Here is a 19,811-nt window from a genome sequence, read left to right on the forward strand (position 1 = left end):
ATCTTCAAAGATGTCACCATCACCCATGGCATGTGAAGTTCTGAGTGTGGATACATCACAAGTTGGTCTGGTCAGTCCTCAGACTACACATAGCCCATTTACATTATAAGCAGCCAAGGACTGACAGAAAGTCATTCAATATTGGTAGACTACCAGACCAAGTCCAAGGCACCCCAGATTTAATTCAACTGCAAAAACTACAGAAATGTCTCACACCTGTTCACTGCAGGTAAGATTTGTTATATGTCTGGGAACCTTATATCATTATGAATAGTACTTTCAAATAGCCTAAAACTGGACTCAGTGAGCATTACACTTAAAAGCATCATTTTCTTCAAGTCAAACTCCTGGTGACTGTATGGATATGTCTGGATTGTTTTCTTGGCAATCATATGAAAGTGGTTTCTCCTCTACCTTCTTCAGAGATTTTTTTTTTAAAAAAATATCTGTGTATTCTCTACCCCTGAGATTGTCTGGTAGTCTTCCACACACATAATAACCAGCTCTAACCAGGCTTAGCTTTTTCAAGATCATCTGAAATCAATTACATGCTATTATTATTGTTGTGACTTGCACTTTTAATTTAGGATTAATTTCATGGACAGAGATGCACACATACATACACATTCATTGTGATATAATGAAAAAAAAAACCCAGCTCTCACAGATTTGGGGCTGGCTTTTTAAAGCAATTGCCCTACTTAACACATGGAGTTGATCCCAGTCAGAATATGATTATTTGAAACAATCAGACTGATACTTTTCTTCACCATATTCCATTATTCTGGTTGAACTAACTTCAATTGATAAGTAACTGAAGTGGGAAAAGATGTGTATGTGGCTCAAAGATCATTCTCACTTATTTCTCTCCTGCTTTCATGTTTTTTAAAAGGCTCCTGGTTTGATTCCGAGCCACCAAATAAATATGTATAGATTTTCCCATAAACAGGAACACCATATTGATGCACATTGGAGTGGGTGAAAAACCAAACTTTTCTAAGGAATTCACCAAATCAACAAAAATATCATATATGTAAGTAATCAATGTTTTTACCCTGCCTTATGAAATCTTTTTTTAATAACAGACTTTAGGCTCAAGATATCTTTTTAAAAAGGATACGAAAGGGTATTATGATCCTTATCTCCACTTTTGTAGCAACTACTTTATTTTTCACCTTAAATACAATCAACAAGACTAAACACCTCCCTATCCATTAGTTGGATCCAGTGTAAGTTAATATAACCCCAATCATATCTACTCAGAAGTCTTATGAAGTTCAGTAGCTAGTATTCTAATGCAAGTAAGTAGAAGAGTGCAAAGTTTAGTGCCACTGATCGTTCCCTCAATATTTCTGCCTCCACACTTTCATCATTCGCAGTTCATGCTTGACCTGAATGATTTCTTTTGGTTATCACCACTAACTCACCGAAGCAAGCTTAAGTGAGCTAATCTCTGACCTTTTTTTATATAGCTACAAGTTTACTGCCGTTTGACTGGTTTCAATGAGACTCTGTGTTCAGATGATTTGAATCCATCTTTGCATATATCTACCAATGTTAAAATAAGACTTTTTACACCTGATACAATTCTCTAGTGAATCAGGTTAAAAAAAGCAGGTATTCAGAACTAAGGAGAAATTTCCTGACGGTGAGAACAATAAACCAGTGGAATAGCTTGCCTTCAGATGCTGTGGGTGCTCCATCATGGGAAGTTTTTAAGAAGAGATTGGACAGCCATTTGTCTGGAATGCTTGAGCAGGGGGTTGGATTAGAATTCCAAGTCCCTTCCAACTCCATTATTCAATTAGTTTAGACTATTAAAATGCAAAGTGCTGCCCAATTTATGTTAGAATTTTTTGGGGAAGGCAATGACTTTGAATAAGTGTTGTTTCACAGATAAGTCCCTGCAGTTTTCTTGACAAGATTTTTTAGAAGTGGTTTGCCATTGCCTACTTCCTAGGGTTGAGATTGAGTGATTGGACCAAGGTCATTTGTTGGCTTTGTTCCTACAGTGTGACTAGAATTTAAGGCACCAGGCTAGAAACCAGGAATTCTCCTGGCTTCTAGCCTGGTGCCTTAACCACTATACCAAACTGGCTGTCATTAGGAACACAGAGATATTATTTCATGTTATTTGATTGCAAAAATATGAAAGGATTTTATATCATTGAACAAGTATAAAATATGCATATTCATGCATGAATTTAATAAGGATTACTCCCTAATCTATAGGTCACTAACACTCACACTTTTTGCCCATCTGTCTCATCTGGTCACTGCCCCTAATTTCTATTGCCACACCCAACAAATACAGCCAGGCAATGCCAGACTTGTGGCGTGTTACCAGTATACCTCTTTACCCATCTCTATTAAGAGATGGATGGATGGATAGAAAAAAAGATAGAGATAGATAGATAGATAGATAAAAATCTCCATTAGTAACTGGTGTTGCTAAAACCACCAGAAAAGAATTATAATTCAGGATTATTTAGTGCTGGGAAAATTTCATCATCAACCAGCCAATTCGTCTGCCTTTTCCTACTCAAGAGACACACTTGTGGCTTCTGTCGCACCTGCTTACTCCCATCAGGTGCCGGTTAGATGGGGAGGGGAGGGACGACAGATGGGTATGAATGAGAGGCGAGAAAAGCTGTTAGGCCTCTGTTCCTTCGGGAAGGTGCAGCCAACTCCTTCGGGGGTTAGGAATACCGTCTCCTCAGGATCACAGAGACCCGCGAGCCCCTCCAGCCATCCGGGCCCCTCTATGCACAAGCACACCCCACTCCTGCAGCACTGCATTGGACTGTTGGCGCTCTAGCATGACATCAGGCTGGCCGGGATATGCACAAGCACAACCCTGTCCTGCAGCACTGCATTGGACTGTTGGCGCTCCAGCATGACATCAGGCTGGCCGGGATAGGGCCAGAGCGCAGGCGCCGCGGACTGGGGAGGGGGCGAGCGGGTGGCAGGCGGCATCCAGGAGCAGCAGCGGCAGCCGGCGGCCGAGAGCAGCGCGCTCGTTCCAGCATCTCCCGCAGCCCTCCTCCGGTGCGGACTCGCGTCCTTGCCCGTCAACCGCAGGCTGTGCCCGGCTCTGGCGGCTCCCCTGTAGAACGCCGAGGACGGAGCCTCCCTCTGCTGGTGGCCAGGGCAGGGGAGCGCTAGGGTCGCCCTGAGCAAAGGAGCCAGTCTGCAGACGCTGCTTCTCCCCGCCCTGCCCTCGCTTTCCTCCCGGCGCAGCCCTCTGCCGAGCCAGGCGCACCATGACTACGGGAGGCGATTTCGGGAACCCGCTTAGAAAATTCAAACTGGTCTTCCTAGGGGAGCAAAGCGGTAAGTGGCCGGGCGCGCTTTCTCGCCTTCTCTCCCGTCCCCATCCGGCTCGCCTCCTGCAAAGTAGCCGCGGCGAAGGGAGCGTTTGCGCCCGGTGTCCCCGGCTTGCTGCGGCAGGTGCCTGGAAAGCCTCTGCTGCTGCGTGCGCGGCGACAGGGACGGGCTGGATGCGTCCGGCGGCTGCTGCTCAAGCCTTGCGCGATGTACCCGACGGCTCTCCTTTCAGGCTAGGGAAGACGAGCCAGGTCCTGGCCGACTCTATTGCGGCAACTCTCCCGTCGCTGGGGCGCCGCTTCGCCCTTTTCTCTGGGCTGGCGGGTGGGCTGCAACGTCGCTTCTGCCTGGGAAGGAGCATCCGGGGAGTTGGAGGCCGGGCTGTTCGCCAAGGCAGCGCGCCAAGGAGAAACGGGAAAAGAGAGAAGCCTGGGTGTGGGTTCCCACCGGTCCGCTGTAGCTTCGTCTTTGGAAACAGGCAGCCTCCCCGTCTGGCTTTGTGGGAACTATCCGGGGGCGATGGCTAATAGGCAAACCTGCCATTAATGGAGAAGCCCTGTGATCTCCTGCAAAAGACACGGGGGCGGCGACGGGTGCAGGGAGACGCTTTAGATTTTTTTATTTTTTATTTTATTTTATTTTTTCGCCTTTCGGGTGGTTCTCGGGTTTTCTACCTCCCAGGTAGCATTGTAACCAGGTGGTTTCCCGCTCTCCCCACCATCCTCCCCGCTCTTCTAACCGGCTGCTGCTCCTTTGGGAAAGGTTTGCGCAAATAAAGCAGGAAGCAAGATACGGGAGGGAGGACACACCCTACCCGCTGGTCAAGTCTCACCTCCCCCCTTCCCCGTCTGCGACCAGATAGAGAACTTCCTGGGTTGTCTCCGCCGCGAGGGAGGAGAGCTCCGGGCGCTCCGCCTCAGGCCTACCCCGCGCTTAACCCCCCACCCCTATCATTCCCTCGTTGGCTTTGAAAGGAGGGAGAGAGGCCAGAAACCTTTCCTCCTATCGCATCTGTCTGCGGAGGCTACTTCGCAGCGGAAGGGGAAAGGACAGCTGTTGCAGCCTGCAGGGCTGAACATGGGTTAGGTTTGAAGGCCCTCAAGGAACCTCCCAGCTGGGCAAGATCCTAGCAAGCACTCTCTCTAAGCTGGTTCTTGTTGCATGTATTGTGTAAAGGGAGTGAGAGTACAGCCTAGCTAGACTGGACCATGAAGACATCTGCATCCTGTTTTCCAATAGGATGCTCCAGAGAAGACTTGTCAAGAGCCTATAGAAGAAATGGAAAGCTGCTTATAATGCAGTGCTTGGCAGTTAATTTTCTCAAGAGCCCACATGAGAACCTGGGACTGTTGTGTAGGCCAGGGGTCCCCAACCACCGGTCCGCGGACTGGTACCGGTCCGCGGAACAACTCCTACCGGGCCGCTGGTTGCTGGGCGCCGCCATCTTTTTTTGACGAAAAAGTGCTTCCGGTGAGCTTTTCCGGGTAGAAAGCTCACTGGAAGCACTTTTTCATCAAAAAAAGATGGTGGCGCCCACCTGATGCTGGTACCGGGCCGCGGCGCCCAGCTGATGCCGGTACCGGGCCGTGGCATAAAAAAGGTTGGGGATCACTGGTGTAGGCCTTCATAGGGCTGTGAAGTTGCGTGGGCATACAGGCACACTCATATGTAAATTGAGGGAAAAGTAGGAGTCATCTTCAAAATGGAGGCCATCTATCCATGCTGGACTCTAACAGCCAAAGGGCTGGATATGGCCTGAGGACCATAAAATAGCCTTAGGCTGTTATAATGGCTGGATTTCTACATCTGGCTTAGCCTTAGGCTGTATTGTTTGCATAACTGTAACTGTAACATACCTGCATTAAATCTTTGAACAAATTAAAGTACAGTGTAACTATCTTGGCTAGCTTTGCAAACTACACTGACAAATTCTAAACACATTTTAGGCAAATGTTGAACAAATAAACCTGCGATTTGATGTGCTTGGCTAAAGTCATTGAGGTCAATAAGTCATGGTTTATTGCCTAATGTGGCTGAACACAACCAGTTGTGATTTAACAATCAAACTATGACTTAGTACAATGCAATCCTAGCTTCTGATTTAGACCATTGGTGCATCTGGTCTGGTGCTGTTGATCTGGCAGATGTTTAATGCATGTTTATCCAGCCTCAATAATACTTAGGAGTACTGGGATTGAATCTGGAGCCTTCTATCTGTGCAATTTGAATTATGGCCCTATTGTTACTTTTGTCTCTGGCTCCAGTATGTCGCCTCCTTGTCCCACTGCTGAAAAACCACAAACCAGCTTCTGCATATATGGAATATGGAGCACATGACTTCAAAGACTCTTGAGACCCATCATTTTTTCTTTCTTGAAATTGAGCATCCATTTGATAATATCTACATCATAACAATTAAAAAACAGCAAAGGGAGGAAGCACAGACAATCACTTTGATGAGCAGTATAATAGGTTAGTCTATGGTCCCAACCTTCCTTTTTAAAATTTAGCACAGAAACACCCATCTGCTACATCAAGTCTGTTAACCAAGCCACTCCTATATTTTAGACCAGAGATCCCCTTTCTTCATAAGAAAGCTTTAGTAAATAATATATTTCATTTTCAGAAGCTGTTTCCAGTGCTTTCAAATCCATATCCAGAGTAATTTCTATAGCCTGGAACTCCCTGAATGGTATCTGGACCACAGAAACTCTGAGGATTTCTCATTTCTATTCAAGTTGCTCCAGTATTCCAGTATGATTCCTTCAAAATGTACGATGTTTTAAGAAATTGGAGACAGGTGCCACATCGACACTCCTTGTGCTCCAAATCAACTTGGAAACCTGAGCTAGAGAGTGCAGGGTGCTGAGAAATGCAACTGTACTCTACAGCAAGGATGTCAAACTCACATCATGGCAGCATCACATGATGTATCAGGACTTTTTTTCCCGTACGCTAAACCAGACATGGGCGTGGTCAGCACGTGATACATCCGGCCAGTGGGCCAGGAATTTGACAGCCCTGCTCTATAGCATTACTTTCATTTTCAATTATTCTTTAACTAATCATCTTAACAAGTCTGTCACATTGTTTTTGTGCCTGTTCCTTACTGCTTTTAATAGCCGACTGGACAAAATTACTCAGGTGAACTTCCTCTGTTTTTCTGTGTGATGACCTCTTCGTTGCCAAATTTCTGATGCTGTTGAAAGCACAATAATGGGCTTAGTGAAAGGCAGCAGCCATCTTAAGTGCCATTGAAGGCAGTGTGTTGAAAATGGAAAGAATAGTATTTAAGGGCTGCTTTCTGTTGTATAGCAAACTCATATACCTTCAGGCCAAACTATAATTTTTAAACACAACAGCTTGCAGTAGAAACATAGACAGAGAGAAACACTAGACTTTAGTGTCCACAGCTACCATCTGATGTAGCTCTTGGTTTTGCTGGCTACAATATGATGCTAGCCATGGTCCAGTCCTGGCTATTTTCCAAGTTTATTCCAACTTGCATGCAAGTATAGTAGGCGATTCAGAGAGCTGAAATGCCAGAATTTGGAGGATCTCCAGATTGGAGAAGATTGAAAAAACAGGACATCTTGGACCATCTTAATCCATCTTTTTTCACAGAGTGATCAAGCATTTTTGCATTCCATTTTTTAATTCCAGAATTAGGAAAATAATTTGTCTCACTAGTGAACACAATAATGGTGATATATGAAGTGTTTAATCACAGTAAGAGGCTATCCTGTTTCACTGTACTTATATTGGCTATGTAAACATTAGGAGGTTATTTATTTATTTTTTGCTGATGTGTGGATCAGCAAGTACCTCCTTTCTTCAGGGCCAGCCCCATCAGAAGGCATTTTGTGGCATCTACTCAAACCATCACACTATAGGAAAGGTAATTTGTACAGTCACCAAATGTGTCATGAAAGATCATTATTACCACCATAATTATAAGCATTTGCTGCCTGGTAGGGAGGGGTGCGCTGGGTTCTTCTTCTCCTTGGATATTATGCATCTTGATCTGCAGAACACTGAGGTCGCCTTCGTCACTCTGCCTTGAGCAGCAAAATTCTTTGAGCTGTCCTTACTCAGAGACAGAAGGAATGTTAATTGCATTTTGAAAGTGTTACATTCAAAATTGTGTTAGAGCAGAAGAGGGTAAGCCAGATGACCTTGGTTGGCTGCCTGCACCCATGCATCAAATAGGCTGCTATATTTCAAATAATTATATGACTTTATATTGAACAAAAAATATTTCCTTTATTGGCGTTTGCTAGTCCTCCTTATCCTCGGGATGAAATCCCTAAATTAATAGCTTTGGTATATTTCCTGTTCTTCTCCAACTCTCCTGATTGTGTCATGCTTTGATTTCCTTGTCAACTGTATATTCTTGACCCATGGGGGGGGGAAATAAGTTGTTGGCATGGATTGCTGTCTGAGGCCAAAAGTGGAAGGAGATGGCCTTTTAATTTTGTTGTAGTTCTTAAGGCAGATAGACAATTGCAGTGGTGTAGCAATGCATGCTCTGAATCTGAATCAGGGAAAATGTTAAATAATACAATAAAAGAACGTGCTTCTTTGTTTTTAAGCATTATTCCTAGTTTCCTTTTTCTGTAACATGATAGGCTTAGGCAAAACAGGCAAAAAGAAAACAAAACAAAGAAACAAACCCAAACTGCATCCCTTGGGACAAAAGCAGGCTTGGAAGAACCTGCATGACACATTGCAGCTATTCAGTTAGGTTAGAGGATGTGATTAAGTGAATTAAAAACTAAAATATAGTTAAATAGCTGAAAAATGGGATTAGTAAAGAAATAGTGGCTGGCCTGGTTATTTGTGGCCATTGGGAATAATGAAAGTTTTAGTGAATTGAAAGTGTTCTTTTTTGTCAGTACCATTAATTTCTAACATAAGATTACCAATGGATGAAAAGGATGATTTTTTTAAACTTCATAATTTAAAAAACTTCCCTTTAAAAATCTGGCATTCTTTCTTATCCACTTTTCTTATCCACTATTCTTTCTTATCTACTTTGTCTGAATAGATAGATGGCTTATATCCTCTCTTAAAAACGTAATGTCTTCTTTAAATTACCTTCAGATGCTGATGGCTACAAGGGAATAGCTGGATAGTTTTCTTGGTAGAAATGCTGAAATCGGTCGCCGGTGTCACTTCCTGGTGTCTTTTATCAACTTTATTATCTTCTCTAACAATATAGGATTTGCTGAGAGCTTTATCCAAGCATCCAGATGTTTAAAAATCATCAGGAACTGTTCAGTTAGGTAGCCATCCTATTCATCTAAAAAGTTATTTGTACTATATTAGGTGGCAAATGTAAATGGTTATCAGAAATTGTTAAAGAAAATTTAAGAAACTTCGGTTTTAAATGAGTTTCCAAGGCAAAGACATGAGGCTACTTTAAACTCCCTGTTTCAGTAGGCCTGGGTTTGAACTGAACCAACTGATTTGCAACAAAGCAGAACAAGTTTTTCTATGCTGTTGTTTTTGTTTGTTTTTTACACTTCTATATAGCAGCTATATTCATACAAGATTCTTTTCAGTTTGTCATTTCTGTTTATAATAATGTGAGTAGTGCAGATTCTGAATGGTATCACTGAATTTTCATGCATTTTAAGATTTTTGCTTTTAGTGGTATCTTGCTCAATGGGTTGTTGCAAATAAAGTATGTTTAGAAGATCATGCATTTGGAAGCTCAGTAAATCAATTTGTTTAAATTTTTTTTTCTTGTCAGGATGAATTTAAGGAGGAAAAATCATTCTTTTCAGTTTTTAAGGAAAACTGAATTGCTAATATTAATCATTTTTGAAACTTAATCAAACGTTAAAGCAATAGATATTAATGCAGTATTTCTCAACCTTGTGAACTTTAAGATGTGTGGATTTCTGAAAGTTGTAGTCCATACATGAAAGCTTACTGAAAGTTCAGCAAATATCACTGTTGATTGTGGTCCATAGGAAATGGTGAACTTTGCTGATCTGAAAAAAAAATTAAGCATTGTCAGACCTGGTTGTCCTTGGATGAGGATACATCAGGAAATCTCATAGTCATAGATAAGTTGGAAAGTTCAAAGAACATCTGGGGATGGTGGAAATAGCAAACCACTTCCTATTCTTGATAAAAAAAACCTTTACAGTTTATATTTTCCAGAACTAGCCAAAGAATTATCTTTCTAATACCCAACCATGAAGTGTTTTGCCTGAGAAACTGGGTACCTTTCTTTTTTTCCAGATTACCACATAAAGACTTCTCACCTCTTCCCCATCCTGGTCTCCATGATTGAAGAAGCCCTTTGGTAACATTATTACACCCTTGGGCAAATCTTACAATGTTTCGAGAAAGTTATTAATTGAGAAAGTCACACTTCCCTGAACTGAATTTAGTTCAGTATTTTAGTCCTATTCAATAGTTTCAAGAGGATAACTAAACAAGTGTTCTGTACTGTTTAAAGTCCCATGGTGCTCAATAGATCTTTCTCCTTAATAAGTGTGAATGAATTGCAGTGGGTTGTAAGGCCTTGTTCTCTTGCATACGAATGAGTCCTATTTGAGTCTGGGTGAGATTTATCTCTGAGCATTTTCATGCCTGAATCGCACATTAATTGGGTGTTTTTGCCCATATGTCAGGGAAGTGGCCTGAAGCTCATCACCAACCAGCAGGGCTCCCCCGGACCTCTCAACGCTTTCTTGCTCACTTCACCGCTTGTTGCCTGGCAACTGAATAGCAGCATTCTGTATCTGTGTACCTGCTGTCAGGATCACATTTTTCCAAAGGCCAGTGGTTTACACAAAGTGAATGGAAGAATTTCTCTCCCACTGTGATGAAGTTGAAGTGCAGCTAAAGAGGCTGCAATGCTGGCTGGTATGATGAGAAGAAGGTGTACAGTTTGCTATGAATGGCATATACTTTAATGTTATTTGTTCCAGCCCACTGCATGGAGAGCAGCTACTTGTGGAACTGCCAGAGTAAGCAGCCAGAAGTGATGCCTGCTCTTCACCCCAGATTCTGTGCTGCCGTAGAAATGGGATGGCTTGCTGTTGCACCCTTGCCAATGCGTGTCGGAATAACCTTCCCATCCCAGGAGCCCTGTTCATCATGACAGATGCTTTTGCTGCCCAAGCATGACTAATTGAGAGAGCAGACATGGGAAGAGTGGTTTCCACTCCATAAGACATCAGGATGGGCTTTAATTATGCATCAGGACATTTGGCAGTACCACTGCTTATCTCTCGTGAGTTCTGTGTTTCCCTTCATAGCTCTTGTCATCTGCTGCTTTCTCAATAGTCAGTTTATGGTTTAACTCTTTCATTCATGCATTCACATACTGCACAAATTCTTTTCTTCTTCCTGACTGGATCTTCTATTTCCCTGTTCCTTATAATCTTTGGAACTCAATGCTTAGGACAAAAGTGTAGATGTTCCATTTTGGTTTTGCTATTTCCTAAAGCAACAGTATTAATAATAAAATAAATAATATAATGATAATAAAATCCAATGTGAACATCTGGCTGACTGTGCAATGAACCAACATAACCAGAACAAAAGAGAAAAAAGATGGAGAAAATCGCAAAATATAAAGACTTGAAAGTGGAAGTAGAATGACAGTAGAAAAATAAAGCAAATATAATATCAATAGTAATAGGCACCTTGGGTGCAATCCCAAAACTTCAGGAGCACCACCTGAACAACATCAGCACTGACAAATTCACCATCAGTCAAAAGCAAAAAACAAGTTTACTTGGAACAGCTTACATCCCATGATGGTACCTCTAACCATGGTACCACTCTAAACATCTGGCTAACTGTGTGACCAACCAAAGCAATTATGGTGGGTCACACACTAAGCCAGATGTTTAGAGCAGATTTGGCATTTTTATCCACTGATTGAGTCCTTCCCAAGGACACTGAAGGTGGTGTTTGGTTTCATTGTACGAGGTGCAATGACAATAAAGTAAACTAAACTAAGCTTGGGGATAGGGTGGATGATGTTAATAGGCAGATGTTGCTGCCAGAGCAATAACAAATAGTAATGGTTATAGTGAGTGTTCTTGAAAGATTCTTCTCTTGATATTAATCTCTCTCAACATGGACAGGCCTACACACAGATAAATGTTCCCATTCTGCAGCGGGGAAACATTTAGCCTTCTTTATCTTCCCTGCAATTGGGGTTCCTGGCTGGGAAATGATATGCATTTTAGTCCAATAAAGCTGCAGGACAGCAGGTCAGAGATGGTAGTTCCATAGTATAAAAATAAATAAAATTCAACTAAATTACAAAAAGCCCATTAATTAAATATAGCAGAAATTGTTTTTTATTGGAAAGAATCACATTGAAGGTTTCTAAATAGAAGAGAGATCTTCGGGACAGATGTTTAAAACATTTTGCCCCAACTTGACATTGCCCACAATTTCTGGAGGTTGCTAAATTGGAGAAAGCTCACCTGGATACTCCCTTTTCCATGTACCTCTGAAAGACTATTCTGAGAAATGAAGCTGCAAGTGTAGTTGCATAAAAAAACCTGTTAATGGTGCACATCTTCAAGTTAAAGGACCACAGAATTAATTGGTAGGAATTCTAGGTATGACATGGGAAAACCATTTGTTACCAAAAGATACTAAGCATATCATCCTAATGGTCTTGCTCTGTATTTTATCACTTTTATGAACTCCTGTAACATTTTTTGTTATTTCTTCTTACATGTGTATGCTCTGAATAATACACAAATTAATGTAATAATTTAATATTCAATTCTTTGGGCACCAAGGGATTTGCAGAGCACTTTACAAGATCAATCAGTAAATGAAACAATATAGCTATATAAAACTATTTCAGGCAGTATAATAAAAAAAGATTTCAATTTAAATAAATAAATTTAACATTTAAGAGCATCTTTAAATCATGAAAATAATCCTTGATGAATGGCATCCTATTCTGAACAAGTTATGTTTTTTGCAAGTCTCAAATCATGCTCATCTTGTCGAACTTCTGGTTACGAGCTCTCATTTGGACTGTTGACTCCGAAAGCTTTGTAGCATATGCAGTGAGAAGGGGATAGTTAAGTGTCATCTGCTTATGCTTTAATGTTTTAATATAAGTTCTCAGGTGAACTCAGAACAATATTTTCAGACCAGCACAACCATAGAGATAAAAAATTAGAATGCTTTCTGGAACACTGAAAGTAAAAGATCCCAAGGACTTCTAATGGGAGAAATATGCTGCTTTGTAGTTATGAATATAAATTGGAAGTATCTCTCTTAGTTGCATATAAATATTATCCTTCAATGGTGCTATCAAGATACTTGATACCTTATGCTTTTCCATCCAAATAATAATTTTGAATTTGGAACATTTATAGAACTGATGAGGATGTAAAGGGTACACCAAGTATCACATCTTTGTTCCTGGCCATTCCATTCTCTCCCTTCCTGCACTGAGCTGAAATGTCAGAAATATTCAAAGACAATATTGCAATGGCCCAAGGCTTTTTCTCACTGTACAGGAACTCAGAATGTGCTAATCAGCAGCAACTGACCAAGAAGGAGGAATCAAAATCAGCCTCCAGTGGTACCCATCACCTATCCCCGCCCTTGTTTCTTCATTTCATGTTTGTGTTTGTAATATAAACCTCCAGAAATCTAGGTGACTAGTTCAACATCATCCTAAAAGCCTGTGTAAGGACCCTGGGGCGTTGAAGCAGCTTAATGGCTTGTGGGAAAAGACAACAAACAACCTCCAAGGCAGAGATTGGCATTAGTTCCTGCCAACAGGAAATTGGAAACTTGGAATACCCATTGTCATACATTTCAAATGGAATTTGAGCTTGAAAAAAAAAAAGAAGTTGGACAGTCCCCAATCATTTCATCTAAAATTGCTGTAAGATTTAATGCTTTGTTTGATTTGCAGATTTGCAAAAATGGCATGTATGCTGGTATCTTTTATTTAGAGGCACCTAACCATTAGCCCCATTTCCACTGCTGCAGAGAATACTAGAGCCTGTTGTAAATTTTCACCATTTAAATATGTGATGAAGAAGAGTAGTTCTCTGTTCAAAATCAGCAGCCTATCACAAGCAGACAGTTGTCTCTAGACAAACCATAAAACAGTTATTTGTTCAAAGTCACAATATCTTTTTTTCTCCTCTAGTCAGTGTAGCTCAGTCAGGACAGATTTTTCCTGCGTTCCACGGATAATGTCAGAGGCCTGTGACCTCCATGATGAATTGCTGAGACAGTTTTGTGCTAGACACCTTTGATCTAGTATTGATTTGGCTAGGCTGCCTGGCTAATGGATAAAAATTGTTCTTTTTCTTTCCCTATCTTCGATATCTTCCCAAGAAGAGCAGTGAAGTGGCAATTCTCTCTGTCCCTGCTTGCATGACACACTGAATAATAAAGAAGTTAACCCATTTTAGTCCTGTGTGTTGACTGAACTTAGATCTTGTTGCTAGTCAATAATTTAGTGTATCCCATGAAGCCCCCAAAATGGCTTATTGAAATTAATCATGGGTACACTAGCCTGTGAATAAAACATCTGGGTTGGTTGCAGTATACTAAATTATCATCTGGAGTTCCAGATAAGCTAGATTTTAATAGTATAAAATCAGATCTCCAAATCTCTGTAAACTGATGTATGATAAACTGTTGCATATTTAGGTTTCCCTTGGAACTGAATTTTTTCCTCTTGTTTCATTATGCATCTATTTCACTTTTCATAAAAGATTCTTAAGAGAGAAAACCTCTTGTGAGTTTTTGAAAGATTCTGGTGTTCTTGCATGAGTTCTGGCTGGTGCATGCGCCTGGAATACAAATAGCTTGCCTCTTTAGGGTTTGCTGAGTAACTGTTCATCAGTTTTTCAGGCAATGCATGTATGAAGCAGGTTTCACCTTTTCTTTTGACTGACTGGACTTTGAAGAACTGGATTGGTGGATGCAAGTGTTAAATAAATTGTTAGCAGAATATTTGTCTTTTTCTTGGATTCTGTGCATGGATCCTGTGCTGGATGTGTGCCATATGAGTGTAAGGGATGCAGTATGCAATGCCAGTATTCCTACATAAAGTTCTTAGACAAAATAAATGTGATTGGGTTAGGCAAAATAATATTAAAAGAAGATAAACTTTTATTTAAAAAATACCTGGACATGCTTTTGCCTTGCAGCAAGGATATGAAATAACATTATGTTAAATTGGAGGAAGTAGTTGCAATGTAGGGCAGAGACAAGCAACCTTTAAGACATGTTTGGAATTTTGAGAGAATGGGGCTGGTTTTCCAAAATGGCTTTCATGGTGATCAAGAAGACAGACAAATAGTGATATTCCTCTAGCACCTCAAAACTGGCACCTCAAGACTTCCCTATATGAATGGATATTATTTCTTTTTGTTTTCCTTTTGCATCTTAACATTACTATTTAACTAAATATTATTTTATACTTTTTAACATAGAGTTTGCATTCAAATTGAAGTGGTTTGCATTGTAAACCACTTCATACTAACAAGAACCTACAAAAGGTAAGAAAAAGCAGAATTGACAACAGTGCATAATAATTAATAATTATGCACTGGTGATACATGAGACTAAATCAATACTCCAAGAGAGAAGCTGGCTAAGTTGGTCATGTTGTCTAAACACAGCCACTGAATCTTCAATACCTAAAACAGCCAACAATTTTGTGGCATTTAAAATAAGAAAGATCCTTCATTCTAGCACATGAGTTATAAGATAAAGTTCCTAAGAGTATCAGGTAAACTAACTTCTCATTTTCTACTACCTGGCCCAACCAGACCATGACTCACACTTTGTCCGCAAATACCTATTCTTTAACAAGGATAAGAATCTCTACCCCCATTTGAAGATGATACTCTTTGCAACTCTTAGGAACTTTATCTGATACTCTTAGGAACTTTATCTTATAACTCATGTGCTAGAATGAAGGATCTTTCTTATTTTAAATGCCACAAAACTGTTGGCTGTTTTAGGTATTGAAGATTCAGTGGCTGTGTTTAGACAACATGACCAACTTAGCCAGCTTCTCTCTTGGAGTATTGATTTAGTCTCATGTATCACCAGTGCATAATTATTAATTATTATGCACTGGTGATACATGAGGCTAAATCAATAATTAATAATGATTAATTATTATTAATAATAATTAATATGCCACCTGACTCTGAACAACTTTGACCCATTCACAACGAAGAATTACAATAAAATCAGTAAAAATAAAGATAAAAGATGACAAGAATTCAATCAGTCTTGTTGCAATAATTGAAGCTCCTAGCTACTCTGAAGGAATCTAGAAGACGATCACATCATGAAAGGAGGAGCAGTAAGATATCTCCATCCTGTTTTTCATCTCTTTACAATGGCAGATGGTGGCAAACATAAAAAGGAGACTAAGTAGTAACTTAGTTTGGTGTAGTAGTTGAGGCACCAGGCTAGATACCAGGAAACTGTAAGTTCTAGTCTTGCCTTAGATATGTAAGCAGGATGAGTGCTTGTCACTCTGTCTTAGCCCAACCCATTTCACAAGAGTGTTCTTGTGAAGAAAATATGAGAAAAGAAGTATTAGATATGTTTGCTGTCTTATTTATAAAAATAAAAAGGTGAGTCAAAAATTCTTAAATGAGTATCCAGAGAAATTCCATCTTTTTAGAACCTCTCTAGGATACCCCTGTTTTAGAAGTATGGAAACAGACAAGACAATAGTCAATTGTACAAGGAATCATTCCTCCTGTTGTCCCTGTTAGTGTTAAAATGAAATTGACTCTGGCATCCATAGCAATGGCTGCTGGAGGCAATATTGTTTATTCTCTCCTTTTCCATTAAAGGAAAACCATTCTGCTGTATTTCCCCATCTTGCCATACTTTTGTTTTTTTAAAATAAGTGCTAAATGGTTGTATCATTCCTATAAACAATAATTATCTTCTTTTCCACAAGCGAATCATATACCTCTAGAATTCTGTGATGCTAAATTAGCTGACATTAAGCCTTATTCACTGAATGTAGTGTTGAAGCAAAATATGGTATTTTCCTTTTTTTTCCGACAGGAGTTTTGATGGAATGGAAATGTGTGAAAAAATTCCAGCTAATAAAGATCCTTGCTGTTGCACTCCTGCTGGTGTGCCCTCAGCATAGGATGCTCATTAAACCTAAAGAGAACTCCTATCTTTACAGCAGGCACAACAGAGGGAATTAGCATACTTAATTAAGGCTCTTGATAAATGGTTCTGTAAAGTTTCTTAATTAACCAATGTCTCCTAGGGGGGAGATGGTGTTAAACCAAGGTTGAGTTAAAATGTTTTCCTTTTTATGCATTTAATTAGCATAATCAGAAGTGCTGATTTTTTCATTGTTGTGTGTAGAAAGGTTGATATATTTTTTTTGAGATGCGCTTTACGTTTGGAAGCATGTCACGAGAAAGATAGATCAGACCCCATCATGTCTTCTCTTGAGTTAGCATAGGAAGCTGCAGGCTATAGAAAGGTAATTAATTGCCTAGTGAGAAACAAGTCACTCACCTATCTTAAAACTAAACAAATGCTGGAAACTTTGAAACTGCAAAGAATGCAACCTTATCAAATGTAATGAGAATAATTGAAAATAATGCAGTAGCCGTTTTTGACAGAATAATAACATCTGCCTTGATAATAAAATAACTTGTATTTGTGTGATGGAAATGGTACTTTATTTTTATTTTTTTCAGTCTAACCATCATAGCCCCTGTACTGGTTGGCTAGTAAGAAAATGATTTCCAAAGCTGACATAACTATACCACTAATTATATTACTGAGTTAAATAATGAAACATCTGCAAGCAATCAGCCCAGGTCAGAGACCACCAAGGATTCCACAAAAAATATAAGTAATATCCTACTAGATTACTGAATAAAGAATTGAAGATTGGGGCCAATTTCTTAGCACTTTTTATTGTCTCAGTTCTCTGATGGGACTAAGGATTTGTTTATTTATAAAATGTATATATTTTAATGTGGATGGCTCTAAATGGTAAACAGTACAACACATCCTATAATATTATGCAAAAACTATTAATAAATCAATACATTAAACCCAACAGTGTATTTTATCAGTACTATATATGCTAAAGGGGGAGCGGTTTTAGATTTTCTGTTAAATAATAGAAACTTTTCAATATAACTGCTACTTCCAAAATGAAAAACTAGTTTGCTTAGAGATTCTCTGATTTGGTAGCTTTTTGTTTCCAGATTTTCATAGCTCATTGCTCTGTAGACTCTGTATGCTTCTTATTCCTTATATCAATGACCACATTGAAGCACACCGAAAACATTAAATCATTTTCTTAAAGGTATAAAGGCTAGAAATTTAAATCCATACTGTCTGAAACCAATTATACCTGATTTTCAGTTTTGTATGATTTAGGGCCCTCCATCAGGAATCTAGATAAAGAAATCAGTATTGCCCAATAAGATGAATATCTAATTTTGCAGTCCTGTAGGGTAAGCAATGGTTCAATAATATGCCTACAATATACCGGTCACCAAGAACCAGATTTTCTTTAGAAAATACCAGCACATCCAGAGAAGATGAAAGTGAAGTCAGGGGTGGGATTCTACCAGTTCGCACCTATTTGCTAGAACCAGTTGTTAACATTCTAAGCAGTTCGGAGAACTGGTTGTTAGGAGAAATTACTGGCCTAATCCTGTAAGGAAGGCAGGAAAGAAACATTCTGGTCTTGCTTATAGAAACTGCCTCTCTGTTAACCCTTATTACATTCTTGGCAGGATTAGACTTCCTGTCTCAGGAATGTCTCTGGAGTTATTTTTCTCTCCTTTGCTGGTACTTTGCTTGTGTGGAGTGACCATTCAAAGTTACAATGGCACTGAAAAAAATGACTTATGACCATTTTTCACACTTACGACTGTTGCAGCATCCCCACAGTCATGAAAAGCCAGGTGAGGAGATGCATGCCTCGATGTGAGTGATATTGAGTTGGCCACGCCCAGCCAATAACATGACCACCAAGCCATGTCCACCCAGTCACATGACCACCAAGCCATGCCCATCAACTAAGCCACACCCACAGAACCGGTTGTTTAAAAATTTGAATCCCACCCCTGAGTGAAGTGTATGGTATAGGCCTGAGATATGGCATAATGGTAATTTGCAGAGCTTCAGATCAGTCATATATCTGGCATTTAGATGTTTTTGGTTTAAATCTTATGTTCCATGTTTTCTCAGAATTACACACACCAGCTCTAATCTTGTGATTTCTCCCTTACTAAATGCAAGATCAGTAAACTGCCTTTGATTCAACATTTCTTCTGCTTAGATAGATTTTTAATTCCCTAAAAAATGACTTTGAATGCAACGAAGACAAATTTTTAAGAATTACTTTAACAAAATAATTTATAGTAATACAGTAAACTACAGATCATCCTATATATATTGTTATGACTTGTCTTGTTGGAAAATGCCTGTAATTATTAGAATCTGTCCATAAAATAAGAAGTTATGAAAAATATACCTATGACATCAGTATCTAGAGAATTAAAATGTCACTTTGAGTTTCTTGAGGAGATAACAGAGGAGAAAACTAAATCATTTTTGAGTCAGTCAAGTTACATGATAAAACAAAATTTAATCTTGTTTTTTTATCATCTTATTTTCCTTCTCATACTACTCTTTATGTTGGTTCTAATCTTATTTTTTCCCAATCTATGATGGAGTAACATAAAATAATTTTACTAAAGTTTCAACTTCTTTAACTTAAACTACCTTAGACGTTTAAAATTCCTGCATATTTTGGTGTGCTTTACATTATTATAAAATGATCAAGTATATACTTAGGTATTTGAACTCTGGGGGTTTAAAGAGAATGGATATTTGCTTAAAACATTTCCTGTTTACTATGATGAACCTGCCAATTGATGGAATAAGGTGGCTATTTCAAAAGGAAAGGTGGATGGCCTTCATCTACTGTTTTGGCAACCATTTCACTGTGACTAAAATATGCAGTTCTTAGGAATGTCTGTATATGCAGGCTGTTCCCATCATCCTTTACAGTTACAGGTTTGAGGAACCTTGTTGAATGTTTTTCAATAATGTTTAATGTTATTTTTTTCTCTTTGATCCTCAGATCATTTGTGAATAATTTTCAAAAATAGAAAATAAATTTAGGGACCCTCATTTTCACATCTGATTTGAATAAGTATTATGCTTCTAAATTACAGTACCTACTTATGGGTTGAATGGGATATACAGGATTGTGACTGATCTCTCAACATTCATGGCTACTATTCAATCTCTAATTATTGTTTTCCTTTACAGTTGGGAAGACATCCCTGATCACAAGATTCATGTATGACAGTTTTGACAACACATATCAGGTTAGCTGTTTTATTTTCAATCATTTATTTTCAATCAGGTATGCAAATGAAGATGAATATTTTTGGGATAATAGATTGTGGGCGTGAAAGCTTGGATTG

The 19,811-nt window shown here is 39.4% G+C and overlaps 1 protein-coding gene across 1 annotated transcript in view; it reads left to right on the top strand.

Annotated features, from left to right (window-relative positions):
* The first annotated feature begins 2,903 nt into the window (after positions 1-2,903).
* Positions 2,904-19,811, top strand: part of RAB6B (RAB6B, member RAS oncogene family) — a 44,526-nt gene continuing 27,618 nt past the window's right edge. The window contains exons 1-2 of the mRNA XM_026692192.2: positions 2,904-3,333; positions 19,654-19,712. Of these exons, the coding sequence (XP_026547977.1) occupies positions 3,264-3,333; positions 19,654-19,712 (129 nt within the window). The 5' untranslated portion in view covers positions 2,904-3,263. The remainder of the gene's footprint in view (positions 3,334-19,653; positions 19,713-19,811) is intronic.

The sequence above is a fragment of the Notechis scutatus genome, chromosome 4, assembly GCF_049901735.1.
Source record: "Notechis scutatus isolate UNSWTSFEM ecotype Mainland chromosome 4, rNotScu1.2, whole genome shotgun sequence".
NCBI lineage: Eukaryota > Metazoa > Chordata > Lepidosauria > Squamata > Elapidae > Notechis > Notechis scutatus.